The 14250-nt window shown below is 27.8% G+C and overlaps 1 protein-coding gene across 2 annotated transcripts in view; it reads left to right on the plus strand.

Moving 5' to 3' along the window:
• The window catches only part of Dora (zinc finger SWIM domain-containing dorado), a 61678-nt gene that overhangs the window by 12300 nt on the left and 35128 nt on the right, over positions 1–14250 (plus strand). For both annotated transcript variants that reach the window (XM_043047858.3, XM_043047860.3), the window contains exons 2-7: positions 175–676; positions 7034–7141; positions 8389–8542; positions 10506–10600; positions 12573–12748; positions 12834–12941. In XM_043047858.3, the coding sequence (XP_042903792.2) occupies positions 499–676; positions 7034–7141; positions 8389–8542; positions 10506–10600; positions 12573–12748; positions 12834–12941 (819 nt within the window). In that variant the 5' untranslated portion in view covers positions 175–498. The remainder of the gene's footprint in view (positions 1–174; positions 677–7033; positions 7142–8388; positions 8543–10505; positions 10601–12572; positions 12749–12833; positions 12942–14250) is intronic.

The raw sequence follows: 14250 nt of genomic DNA on the forward strand, positions 1-14250 counted from the left end.
TGTCTGTGTTATCAGTGATCTGAAATGTCATTTCATATTTATTAAAAATTCTAGATTTAAAGATTTATTCTCATCTGTGGAAAACTAGCATTAAGTTATTAAAATTGAAATGTTTTAAGTATATATTTTGCTTTTATTGCATGTATCTGAAATATTTTTTTTATTTTATTACAGGGTCTAGATCATGTTAATGTTTTCTGCTGGGAGTGGATTAAATCAGTGTCTTTTGGACACCACAGAATTTGTCCTCAGTAATCGTGACATTGCTTAAACATTTTATCTATCTATTTCTCTGTACATATATGTTAATCTAAGTGCCTATTTATAGCAGTTCTCAGTGACAGATAAGTGTTTGGAGTTTTTCTCTGTGGTTTTATATTTTATTTTTAAATTTTACATAAGCTGATGGTCTGACTTTTTGTGGGTCAAGTGAATTAGAACGGCTTAAATCTGTCTGAGCTGGAGCTCCTCAGTAGAAGGCCTGAAGAGGCTGGGGGAATGTTTGATTGGGATGAAGGAGATAGATTCTCATTTGAAGACAGTGATCGGTTCGAAGAAGACTCCTTGTGCTCATGGATTAGCGAGCCAGAGAGTTCATGCAACAACTGGCGTGGCTGGAAGAAACAGAACGGCAGCAGTTCTGGGACTTATCATTTGTTACATTCAAAGCTAAAAGGTGACTTTTTATATTGAAATAAATAATACTGTTATTCAGGGAATTTTTTTTTTGTACCTTTGTTGTTGATTTGGTTATTAATTTGTTAAAAAACTGTTAGGAGAATTTTGATCCAGTTCATTATGTGCTAGCTTTAAAAAAAATCGCAAAAAGTTTTTTTATTATTTTCTTTTCAAATTAAATGCATTTTTGTGAATTAAGTTTTGCATTTTTTAATGCAAGACCTATTTAACACAATTTTACAAACTGCAATTCTGTATAAACCACACTACCCTTGTTGTATGGTTTATGCAGAAAAGAAATTTGTATAACTACGAAAGAACTATTAACTTTTTATATTATTTGTGAAGAGGTTAAATTTTCAAAAGCTGACGGAACTCAAATTGATTAATTAGTTTGTTCCTATTTCTAATGCTGCAGAAAATTTCTATTTTTTTTTCTTTTTTCGGATATAATAATTAGGGCTTAAGTGCATATTTTGTATTTTTAAGTATTTGTATCAAAAAATAATTTTTAAGCATTTTACTACTGATCAATTTTAGATTAATATTACCATATTTAGTAATGTAAATTGAAAGTTAAGGGAAATGATTTATATAACACAAAATTTCATAAAATGCTAAGCCCCAGGATTCAAGGGCTGTGTTATAAAGATCGATTGTAATTAAAATAAATATAAAATTTTTAAAAAACTGCAGTATATATTACAGAATATTAAACTGTTGATAGGGTGACCCGGGGTAATTCAGGATCACTCTGTTTCTGGGGTAAATAATGATCATCTAAGTTTTATTTTTTTTACATTTGAGACATGGACAAGAAAGCTTGTGCACTTAACTAAAGTATAACTATATTCACTTAATAATAGTTTTTTGTTTAATCTAACAAAATAAGTATCTTTTAAAATGCTTTCTGCATTTTCCATTTCAAAGATGGGTTTCAAAATGTGCATATTTCTGCAAAGATCCCCCTCCTTCTCTTTATAATAAATATTTTGAGTTACTTTCTTTTTCTTTGATATAAAAATAGTGTAAGCTTTTGTTTAATTGTTTCACATCTACTGTAAGCATTATACTAGATTATAGGAAACTATATCAAATGTTACCCCCTACAGATGGGGTAATTATTGATCACTGGGGTAATTCCTGATCATTTTCATTTCTTCTTATGGTATAAAAAATAGCTAATAAATAGTTAATTGTCTTTTCTTATATAACAGTTCATATTTATTAAGTGGAACTACTATAAAATATATTTTAACTATAATCACAAAATTTGTTTTTATCTGTATACAAGACAAATGTGTTCTGATATGCACCATTTCTAGCTTGTCTCTTACCTTTCTTCTATCTTAATTTTATGTGTGTGCATTGTTAGAATAATTTTTAAGTTGATAAATTAACCTAATATAAATATGGTGAGAAATTATAAGCCTAAAAAGGATACTAAACTTCTAGAAAGCAAAAATAGCAAATTTCTTTTAATGATTGAAAATGAAAATTTCAGTGTGAGAGCTGCTGCCAGAGCTGAAGTGTTAATCTTTATTCCGGCTTTTAAATCAAACGTTTTAATAGCTTCTTAAAAATATCTTTTTGGTTTATTTGTTTGATCTTAATGTCTTATTTGTTAATTACCATTGTATAATTATTTTTAAACAGTCCATTTACTATAAAAACTGGTGATCAGTAATTACCCCAGAAATGATCAAGAGAAGGGGTAATTCCTGATCACTAAAAATTTAAAATCTTTTAAATTCTAATTAGATTTTCAAACAAAAGAAGGTAGCATAGGACTCATCCCATATAGCCTCAAATTTCCAGTAAATATTAAAATTCTATCTTGAATAGTTTTTTCACAAAATAGATGTTTGCATTTTTTGATCAGGAATTACCCCAGGTCACCCTACTAAGAGGTCTTAGGTCCGGTTCTACTGAACAGATCTCTGGGTTCGTAGTTGTCCTGATATTGCTAATAAGAAATATTCTCTTCTTATTTACCTTGATTTTTAGCATTATATCCTGATATTCCTGATTTTTTTTTTCTTTATTGTTTATAACATATATGGGCAATTCCATATGTGACGGAATGACATTTTGACTTGCATGATGACAATTAATTGAAGTTTCTATGCATCTAATTTCAAATAAACATGATATTTTCTCATGCATATCATTATTATTGGTATAATGTGATTCATAAACTAAAAAAAAAGAATTTTGTATTTTTTTTATTTTTAATTTTATGAACTTTTTACTTGTGTGACGGAATGACATTTTGGCAACCAAGCTTTCGGCATACCGCTTAGAACTGGTAGTTTCTGTGAATTTTGCAACTATTATTTTCCTGAACTATTTTTTACTTTCAGTATAATGTGTAAGCAATGTAAATTGTGAATTTGGAAAATTAACCTCAGGTTGGCTAGCAGTTATTAACATCTATTTGCTGTGACGGAATGACCGTGACGGAATGACAAAAAGTTTAGTGGAAGAAAGTCTTCATTTAAAAAATGCTTTACTAATATGTAAATGATAAACAGAATGTAACAGATAAATAGAATTAATATTTACGTAAGAATCAGTTAAAATTTCAACAGTTTGAAAATTAGGTTGTCTCAGAAGAGGTTTTATATCTAACTTGCCAATGTCACATCTTATCTTCGTTCTCAGGACATTTATGCATAAATCAATTTTTGTCCCATGTTCTTTAAATACTTTAACATCTAAATCGTCTTTGTTTATCAAAGTAATTTGTGCTGCATATAAATGTGCCTTCTTTTCTTTCGCAGTATGGGACAATGATTAAAGAGCCGACCTCATACTCAATCATATTTTCCATTTCCTCTTCAAAACAGTGGCTTTTCAAATCATACACTTGGTTTTGGTTAAAATTAGAAAGCATTCCAATTTTGATGATTCGCTTCTCAACTACATGAGCATCTAGTGCAGGTCTCGTGTTCCTGGCAATGCTAATGTAACAAGTGTCTAGCTGAAGTCATTCTCTTTTGCCCTCTCTTAAATAGAATAGCTGGACAGAAACAAAACTTCTTCGATTTGTTGCTTCGACTTTATGAAATCATAAAATTTTTTTACATATTATGTGCCGTTTTACAGCAGCCAACATCTTGTTTGGCCTTTTAGAACAACATCACAATTACATGGTATTTATAGGTGCATGTGCTGTGAGGTATTAATGAAATACACTTAACAAAAATGAGAATAAGAACAAAAATGAGATAAGACACACTTTACATCAATATATGCTTCTTTATGAAAAGCCTCTTTTAAGGCCATAAGTATATATTGCATCTGCACTCTTCGTTACTCTGTCAGAGTTTGTATTATGACTGAATCCTTCATACTTGGGGGCTTGTAACTAACATCATCTTGACAGTAAAAATTTTTTAGCCAAATTAAACAGCTCATCAACATTACTTTTCTCACTTAATTTCTTTTGAGTTCGATGTTAAATACTTCTCACATAAAGACTGAATTAATATTTTTTCCTCTATTGGTGATTTTGGAAGTGAGTGCACAATTTTTTTTATGGTGAGTGTAAAATTTTTTTTATGGCTTTACCAAGACTCTGCAGGAATTTGTATAGGGAATTTAAATTATTTGTATGTGAAGAGATTGGTAGAATTTGATTTTTCTTTGTTTACACAATCTCCGCACAACAGCGTTTGCACTTCTGAGTTTTTTAAGTCCAACTTTTGTCGCGGAAGCTTTCTTCTCTGCCTTTCTTTCTCTGTTTTTTTTCTTCATCATATCATGGGGATCTTGGTCTTTTTCAACATTTTATCTGTCTTTCAACAGCTGTTTTAGCCATTAGGTTAATTGAAAAAGAAATAATTCCCTAGTTTTTGACTAAGCTTCTCAAGGACTCGTTTTGTCATTCCATCGCCGAAGATGTGTCATTCCGTCACGCTAATTATTGGAGGTTAATAATCAAATGCATAGAATTTTACAATTTCTCATTGATTCTTATGCCACTTCTGCTTTATATTCCAAAATATACACATTTTCATCCAAAAACGCAGTTGCTATTTAAAAAAATGTACTAAAACATGTGACGGAATGACACAAAAAAAGTTACTTTTATTTAATATATTAAAGTTAAAATGACTTAAAGGCTATGTTTTAAATGCTTAAATTTTGTACTATATGCATATTTTTATCAAAATATTGTAAAAGAAAGATACATTTCTTTTATTTTATAAGTATTTTTCAAGAAAACAATTTGAGCACAAATGTGAGGAATTCGCTTGTCAGCCATGTGATTACTTTAGAATGCTGCCAGATTCAAAAAACTTAAAATTATCAAAAATTAAACAGTAATATGCAGACTTTGGCTATTTTTGAACATATTTTTAAAATTAAAATATGCAATTCATAAAAAAAAAATTTCACTTAAAAGTTGACACTTTCGTGGAATTGCCCTATAATGAACATGCTATTTTAATGAACATGCAATTTTAAAAGAATCGTGGATTTTTTTAAAATTTCTTTCACTAGATAAGAACTTAGAAAAACTAGACTTATCAATGTCAAATCTTGTATGTTTTTATTCTAAGGTTAAATCTATAACATGTTTGAAGTGAAAATCCCTTCTTTATCTGCCTCTTTCAAACAGAAGAACTAATTATTGCTGAATCAGTATAGGAACAAAAATCTTCTTATTTAAGTTCACCCTTTTTTTATACCCTTTACAGAATCGTTTTCTATTTTTGTCATTTTATACCCCTTTTCATTTTAAGTTAGTAACAAGCACTTTACCCCAAGATCATATATAGCAGGTGTCTTACGCATAGGCTACTGAAGATGACCAAATTTTTTATAGTACAGTAGGGAACCGTATTCCGGATAACTGATTTTTCCGGTTTTCTGAATCGCTACGAAAAGCCGTTTTTTTATTGTTAAAGCCAACTAAAAAAAAAAAATTTTTTTTTGGAAATAATCTTAAAAAGAAGAAAATATGATGGAGTAATACACTAATGATTATTTCCAAAATGATGGTAAGGTAAACATCTTTCAAAAAAGAACAAAAAATCCTAAAATCTTATGAGGAAAAAAAAATTTTTTTTTTTTAAATGACGGGAAAATTTATCGAATTTCGTTCCGGTTTTTTGGTTTTCTGATTTCCGGATAACGGGTTCTGTACTGTAATAAAAATAGTTATAGAAATTTAAGGCTATACACTAATTTTTGATTGTAAAGTTTTCATACTCTTCAGAACATAGTCGTGTTGAATGTTTATATCAATTTTTTACTTTATTTAATAAAGATAGAACTTAATAATCTTTAAAAGTCGCAAACATACGATATTTCGAATTAAGACAATTTTACTCATCGTTAGGACCACCCTTTCTTTTCTAAACTTGTATTAATCTTTTGATCATCTTATGAAAAAGAAACTCAGCTTTCTTTTCTGTCGAAATTTTTTTCTTAGTTTATCCAATTAACAATTGGAAAATGATGTTAAATATAAACTTACTAACATTTTTGAGTAGTAAATTTTTTTATCTTGTCCATCAAATTACAATGAAAGCATTGTTTTTTTTATTTGTAATACTCATATATGATGGAAATATATTATATTAATGAAAGTACCATTTACTTAAGGTAATTTTTTAATTTCAAAGTTTTTTTTCTTTTATTTTAATGATGTTTGCTCCCAGATTTCAGTGTATTATTTTTTTTTATCATTTGTTTATTTTGTGTGCATTTATTCTTTAATTATAGATTATGATTAAGTTTTGTAATAATTTATTGTCCCTTGAAAATAACTATAATCACCTATTTTGCTTTAAACTTTGATCTATTTTTATGTTTGGGATTTCATTTTCGGAGTCAAGAAAATTCATGTTCCGAAATTTCTTCCCTTATAACAAAATGCATGCACAAAACCTCACCTTTTTTAGCTGGGCTATAGGCGACTAACTGGACAAGCTTGTCTAATTATTAAATTACGATAAAACAGCATTTCTGAGCATATTTCAATGGAACTTTTGACTATAACTAATAGTAACATGAAATTAAAATATATTAGAAAAATAAAAGTGCAAGTTCAAAGTCACATGAATAACCTGCCCATAATAGGAAAGCACCCGTAGCAGGGTAAGATGACATTTCCGGTCACGGTTTCTTAAGTAATTCTTAATCCTTTTGATGACATACTTCACCTAGATGCTCATCGCAATATTTACGTTACACCTTGCATACACCTTAAAATTCTGCTAACTTAAATTGTGTTGCTGCTAATTTCAGTTGACTATATTTTTGCACTTTTGATAACTGATAGTTAATTTGAATGGAACGTCTCTGAGAACTGTACAACAATAATATTTGTTCTTATTTGCAGATGTATCTTCTGTTCAAAATGCTCTTCAGGTTCGATCTTCTGAAGATAGCAGTTCTGCTCTGCCTGGTACTCTTATTGGGCAGCAGTCTTCTCACGTAAATGGCTCTGGTGCGTAACTTCTCAACATCCTTGTGTTGTTTTATTTGATATTTTGTTGGGCCATTTTTAACTTTTGCTGTGTATATAACTTTTCAACTTTGGGTAACATGCATAATAACTTTTAATCCCATGATCTGAATTATTCTAACTAAATAGGAAAATAGGAATTTCTAATTCTTGTCTGGTATGTAACTTTTCAACTTTCTTGTGTTTTATTTAATATTTTGTTGTGTCATAATTAACTTTTGCTGTGTAACTTTTCCACATTGGGTAATCTGTATAATAACTTTTAATCCTGTGATCTGAATTCTATCTAATTAGGAATATCTCATTTTGGTAAGTTATGATAGAAAATATGCTTAATAAACCTGTTTCAACTCTGTGCTAAAAATGCTGATGTTAAATAAATTTTTTAATTTTGTTTTTTTCACTTGGAGACTGAAATGAAATTTATCTTTTACCGAATTTTTGCATTTCAGTATGTATTAATTTGAGAGCTGTTATGTTAATTGTTCTAGAATGACTATGTTTGGGACTCTCATTTAATTATTCATTGTGTATTGAAATGAAATTCAGAAAATTTTGGACTAATAAAGATATGGGAATATTTTATTTTGATTCCCGTTTCTTCAACTACAATCGTAAAGGCGCCATAGGGTTTTTGAAATTAAAAAAATATACACAATGTCTTACTTGGCAGTTACTACGTGTATTGCCCTTGAAATTGGCTCTGTTCAATATTTTTTTTTAAGTTTCATTTGCTCTATTGCTTGTAAATAAAAACTTTAAAGCAGGTATTAGATCTGGATGTCTGCCAAGAAATATTATGATAATTGCAAGGGTACATAAATGTGATTATATGTATGGCTTATTGAAAGAACAATGTCTATGTATGGGGAAAGGCTATGAAATTTGTTCCATTAAAATTTCTAACTTATACCATCTAGTAGTAGTTCAATCAAACTGCCAAAAAAAAAAAAAATGAAATTGCTTTCATTGAATAAAAACCATGACGTAAACAAATTAGTACTTATTGCCAATTTTTTTTCTAGAAATTAAAAAATTTCGCTTCTTACATGATAAAGTGATGATATTAGTTAGAATTTTATTTTTAGAATGATCTCTAAATATTTTGACTAATATAATTCTAAAAAAAAAAAAAAATTTACATGTTTTTCATTCTGTTTTATAATTTCTACTTCTGCCTCTTAAGTTTTGATCAATATTAAAACAGCCAGTTTACCTTTTTTTTGTAGATGGACAGCTCATGTCACTCGTAGAACTTTCTGCTAGAGTTGTAGCTTTTCACATCCCATTTGAAGTGGTGGAACATGTCTGCCCACCTGTTCCAGAACAGTTACAGCTACGTATTGCTTTTTGGAGCTTTCCTGAAAATGAAGAAGACATTAGGTAACATTCTTACGATGTGTAATTTATTTATGTTTCTTTCTTTCTTCTTATTTAAATAAATTTATTTATTGGCTACATATTTTTTCGGTGTTTATGCTTTCGTTGATACCTATATAAATGACATAATGCATAGCTGCCAACTCTACTGGGTTTTCCAGTAAACTACTGGATTTTGCCAGTTTTTCCTGGCCTACTGGATTAATAAAAATTCTCCTTGTTTTTGTACATTTTTAAAAATTTCCTAAAATTGAGTAAGTTTCCTTAAAAATTCCCTATTAAAATAGAATTTTTGCGCAGATTATTGCTTGCTTGAATATTTAAATAAGTGTTATTAATACATAATGAAGCGAGTCTCATTTATAAAAATCAGTTTAAAACCCTTTTGTTCTAAAATTCTGAGTTTATTTTTAGTCCCTTTTTTTAATTAATTAAAAACTCTTTTAATTATCTAATCTTGATAAATTAAATGCCTATTACTATTCAAAATTATGACTAAACATAATGCGTAACATTTCAAGCTCATTTAATGTTAATCATGACAAGAAAATATTGTTGTTTTTCTATTTTGATGACTGTAAAAATCTTTAAAATTCCCCTTGTGTAAAATATTTAGTACATTTAGCAGCATTTATCATAAAATTTATATTATTTTGTAAAATCTACTGAATTTTTTTCCCATCCATGTTGGCAGCTATGTATGGTGGAATAATTTTGGATTTTTTTAAATTTGAAACCAGGTCAGAATTTGTTATTTTCATATTGGGTTTGTTGTTGATCTGAAAATCTTAAAAAGGAAAAATTCTAACTTATATTAAGCAGTGAAAGGTGTATTTAGATTTTTAAATATTTTAGAAATGTCTGAAATATATATCATAAATAATTTAATTTGAAGCCATTTTGTAGAAACATTCTATAAATTATCTTAACTAAGCATTTTCTGCTGGAGATACATAATGGCTTTCTATTGGGAAGCCACTATGTAAGATAACTCAATACATTATCCTAAATATACATTTTTTAATGGAAAATGAGTTTCTTTCTGTGAGGTTTTTTCCACCTTAGAAATAACTCAACTCTAATTAGAGTTAATAGACAGTTGAATGCAATATGAAGGAGCATTTTACTTTTTTTATAATTTCTATGCTATAGCGGCTATTTTTCTGTGTAACTTGTAATTTATATTGTTTTAATTAACGAAATATTTGCAAAATTTTAGTAATCTACAAATTTAATTTCAATCATCAAATTGTTTCATGAACTTAAATTAATAAAATTTCTATTATTTGTATTTTGATTAAAGTTACCTATGTAAATCTCGAATAATCTTAAACTCTATTCAAACTTAAAATATTATTTTAAATGGCTTTATTTCAATTTAATTCAATTAATTATTATTGATTTAATTTTAATGAACCAATAAATTACAAACTTCTGTAAAGCAAGTGCAATAAAAAATATCCCCCTTTTTTAAAACAATAAGTTTAAAAACTAAATTAATTAAATAAATTAATAAAATATTTGAAAACTTAAAATTTTACGCAAGACATTATAAAGCCTTTAAAATGTTAAGTCTTGGACAAGTGCCCTATCTACTCAGGCCATGAGAATGATCCTAGAAAGCACTAATTTGCATCCAATGAAAGTATTTGCATAAAGAAAAAAAAGGGGGGGGTTTTTTTCCAAAAAGGATTTTTTTTTTAAAATTATTTATTGTAAAAATTTTTAATCTTTGATTTTGTTCATATGTATAATTCTATAACAGCCATCTAACTATTTTCATGTGTATTTGTCTTTGATATTTCAAGTTTAATTGCTACTTTACCCATCAACTGTTGATTCTAAGCTTAGAAATGTTTGTATGAATTCTCCTAAGTAGTAATACTGCTAAATAGTTTATTGCTTATGATTGTTTATTTATTTTAAACCTAATTGTATTATATTTTTTTTTCTTTTTCTTTTATAGATTATATTCATGCTTAGCTAATGGCTCAGCAGATGAATTTCAGAGAGGGGAACACTTATACAAAGCAAGAGCTGTTAAAGAACTTTTGCAAATAGGTAAAATAATTTTACATTTAGAAAGTTTCATTTCTGTTTTTTATGTTAAATTGTTTTACTGTCTACTTATTATTGATTGAGTTAAAGTTGGTGATGTTTTTAGAAATGGAGTTATAAGTAAAAATATGAATAATTGTTTGTTTTATTTGTTTACATTTATTAATTGGACATTAAAAGTATTAAAAAAGTAAATACAGTATCAACTTAAATCAAGCAAGAGCTGTTAAAGAACTTTTGCAAATAGGTAAAATAATTTTACATTTAGAAAGTTTCATTTCTGTTTCTTATGTTAAATTGTTTTACTGTCTACTTATTATCGATTGAGTTAAAGTTGATGATGTTTTTAGAAACAGAGTTATAAGTAAAAATATGAATAATTGTTTGTTTTATTTGTTTACATTTATTAATTGGACATTAAAAGTATTGAAAAAGTAAATACAGTATCAACTTAAATCAATTTCTTTCAAATTTTAAGTGTTAAATAAAACTTATTATTTGATGTATGATTGGGAATTAGTTAATAGATAATGTAACAAATCAAGCTACATTAAAGAAACAATTCTTTCTTTATAAAAACATTTATTTGGACAACCACACATAAACTAAGCAAAATTTTATTGAAATACCTGTAATGGGTTAGTAATAACCTTGCAAAATAAATGGAAAAACCCAAAATGGGTTATTGTGAAACTTACATTCAAAACAAAAACTATTTTCATCAAAAATCAACAACTCTCTGATGTTCCATAAATTGTTTTGTTTTAAATTTATCTCATTATATAATTTTTTCCATTCATGCTTTTGTCAGCCATATATTTATTGAATATTTGTAGACATTATAATTATATATATTTGAAAACTGTCCAGCTAAATTTTGCAACAAAATAATCATGTTTTATTCATTTGACGTCTAGTGTAACACATCTAAACTTTGATGAATTATCTATTCAGCTTTCATCATTTTCAAATTATGTGGCTCGTTCAGTATATATAGTAGAATCACAATTATCCAAACCGCTTTCGGATAAATACTTCCGTTAACTGAACTCAATTTAGGAGACTTTTTCTTTCCTTGTGGCAGTTTTTTCCTCTCCTTTTTCAATAATGTACTGTTGTAATTTAACTTAAAAATCTCTCTTTGTTTTATTAATTCTTTCTATATTCTTCTTTTCTCATGTTTTCCATATTCCTTTTATCATCTGAAAAGAATTCCATTCCCACCACTATCAGTATTGCACCTCACATACCAACATCGTAACAAAGTCATTCGCTCTTAGATAAGAAATTCGAAAGCCAAATTTAATTTTAATGCTATAAGTGCCATTACTGAAAAAAAAAACTAAATTTTTTGGAAATTATCGAGGAAAATAAATTAAAAAACAATCTAGTCAGGGAAAGTTTTAATTTTTTACAAAAAACTTGAAAATTCCTAAATACCTGGAAAAAAAACCAGTCTCAGAATTGTCAATAACATTAATCAGTTATTGAGATTAGATTTAAATAATTGTAACCTCTATTACAATTACTTTATAAAATTCCACCTTTTAGTGAAAATGTTCCATGTTTCCATTCTCTTTCTATTATATGTTTTTTCTCACAAAATCTAATAATTTGACATTATAAATTTTAATCAAGGTTCCCACTAATAATAATAATAATAATAATATATATATATGAAATATTCATAAAAATACCAGTTTCTTGAAATTGGTTTTAGGTCAGTTTTATTTTGATCCTTCAAAGCAGACTCATTGAAATTTTAAAAATTTTTTTTGTTTTTTTCACTTGTGTTGTAGCTCACAAATTAGGAGAATTTTAGAAATTGTTATGTTTCTAAAGAATAATTTTTTATTATTTATGTTGATTCTCTTAAAACTAATCCTATTAAAATAATAGTGAAATTTTTCTAATTTTATTATTTCTGAAGAACATAAGTTTCTAACTTGCTTATGGAGAATACTTTTTGTCTTAGGGTTCCATCTCAGTGCTACTATCACCCCTCCCCAGTCTCTATCAGTCCCTAAAGGTACCTGTAATGTAGCAGTTACTTTTGATCGCTGCCGTATTACATCGTGCACTTGTACTTGTGTCAGTAGCGCATCTTGGTGTTCTCATGTTGTTGCTGTGTGTTTGTCCAGAATTCATCAAGTAAGTATTTTAGTTATTTGTTTAAAAAGTATAAAATACTGTTTTTAAATATAAATTCCTATTATTTATTTTGATTCTATTACAGCCTAATCATGTTCGCCTGCGAGCACCTGTGTCAGAGTCTTTATCTCGTCTACACCGCGTTCAGCTTCAAAAATTTGCTCAGTATTTAATCAGTGAACTACCACAACAGGTAAATAAACAATTATAATTTATCAAATTTACTTCAAAGATTTACTCAGTATTTAATCAGTGAACTACCTAACCACAACAGGTAAATAAGTAATTATAATTTATCCAGTTTATTTTAAAGGTGATGGGTTTTGATGCTACTTTTTATTTCACAATATTTATTTTGTTAACTTCAAGATTATTAACAATTTTGATAGCAATTTCTATGTTGTTTTTTTTTCGTAGTGTAAGATTTCTTTTAATTATCCACAACTTTATTTTCTGGATGAGTAATAATGATTCATGAAACACTTGTTCAAGTTGCTGTATTTTTCACTTTTTATTCAACCTAAATATAATTTATATGCTAATTTTGTGGTCTCCCAGATATTTTCTGATCAGCACTTTTGCATGCTTATCTTATCTTAGAGCTTTTATATAAAAATGTTTTTTAGGAAAATTGGAAAGAAAAAGTCGGAATATGCACTTGTTGAAAATTAAATACAGTAGAAGTCCGATAATCCGGCACGTTTGGGACCGGCTCGGTGCCGGACTACCGAAAATTCTGGTCTATCGGGCGGTAATTATACGAACAATTAGGTTAATAATTAAACTAGAAAATACATACAACAAAGTTTATTTTACATTTCATATATTGTATGTACAGTCCGCAAAAAAAAAGATATCACCCTGAATAACTTTCGTTCTAATGATCGGATTTTCATGAACTAAGTGTCAATCTTAATGGTCCCTGGGGATGACCTCAAATATGCTAATTAATTAGTGCTAACTATTAATTAAGTTGCGAAATCAGACACAAAAACGTACTTTCTCCGAATAAACATATATTTTTTTTTACATATTTGGATTTTTAACCTTCAAAATATAGGGGGTAGCCGCAATCTGGGAAATATGGTCCCCATAGTTTGGTCAGGAGAGCGATCCAAAGTTCGTACCCCTTAATGTTAATTTCACTTTTTACGTTTTTAGTCATATTTTTAAAACTAAAAAAGCAATTCAAAGAAAATTTCACCCAGTCATAAAACTCATTTACCCAAAGATAATTTCATGAAAAAAATAATTTTTAATAATTGTTAATTATTTTTTATTTAATTAAATTGAGGATCAAAAATTTTTGAATTATAAGGTATGAATTTTTTAATACCATATTAATCTACATATTTTTCAATTGAAAAATCCAAAGTTTCAACTGTTTTTATTTATTAGAAGCTGAGAAAAATTAAAATTAACTATTTTAAAAAAAATAATTTGGCGACAATGAAGAAATAATTAAATGGGGCGATTAATATTAAAATGAGATAAACGTGCGA

Source organism: Parasteatoda tepidariorum, chromosome 10 (genome assembly GCF_982258835.1).
Source record: "Parasteatoda tepidariorum strain Cologne lab strain chromosome 10, Ptep-v5.0, whole genome shotgun sequence".
NCBI lineage: Eukaryota > Metazoa > Arthropoda > Arachnida > Araneae > Theridiidae > Parasteatoda > Parasteatoda tepidariorum.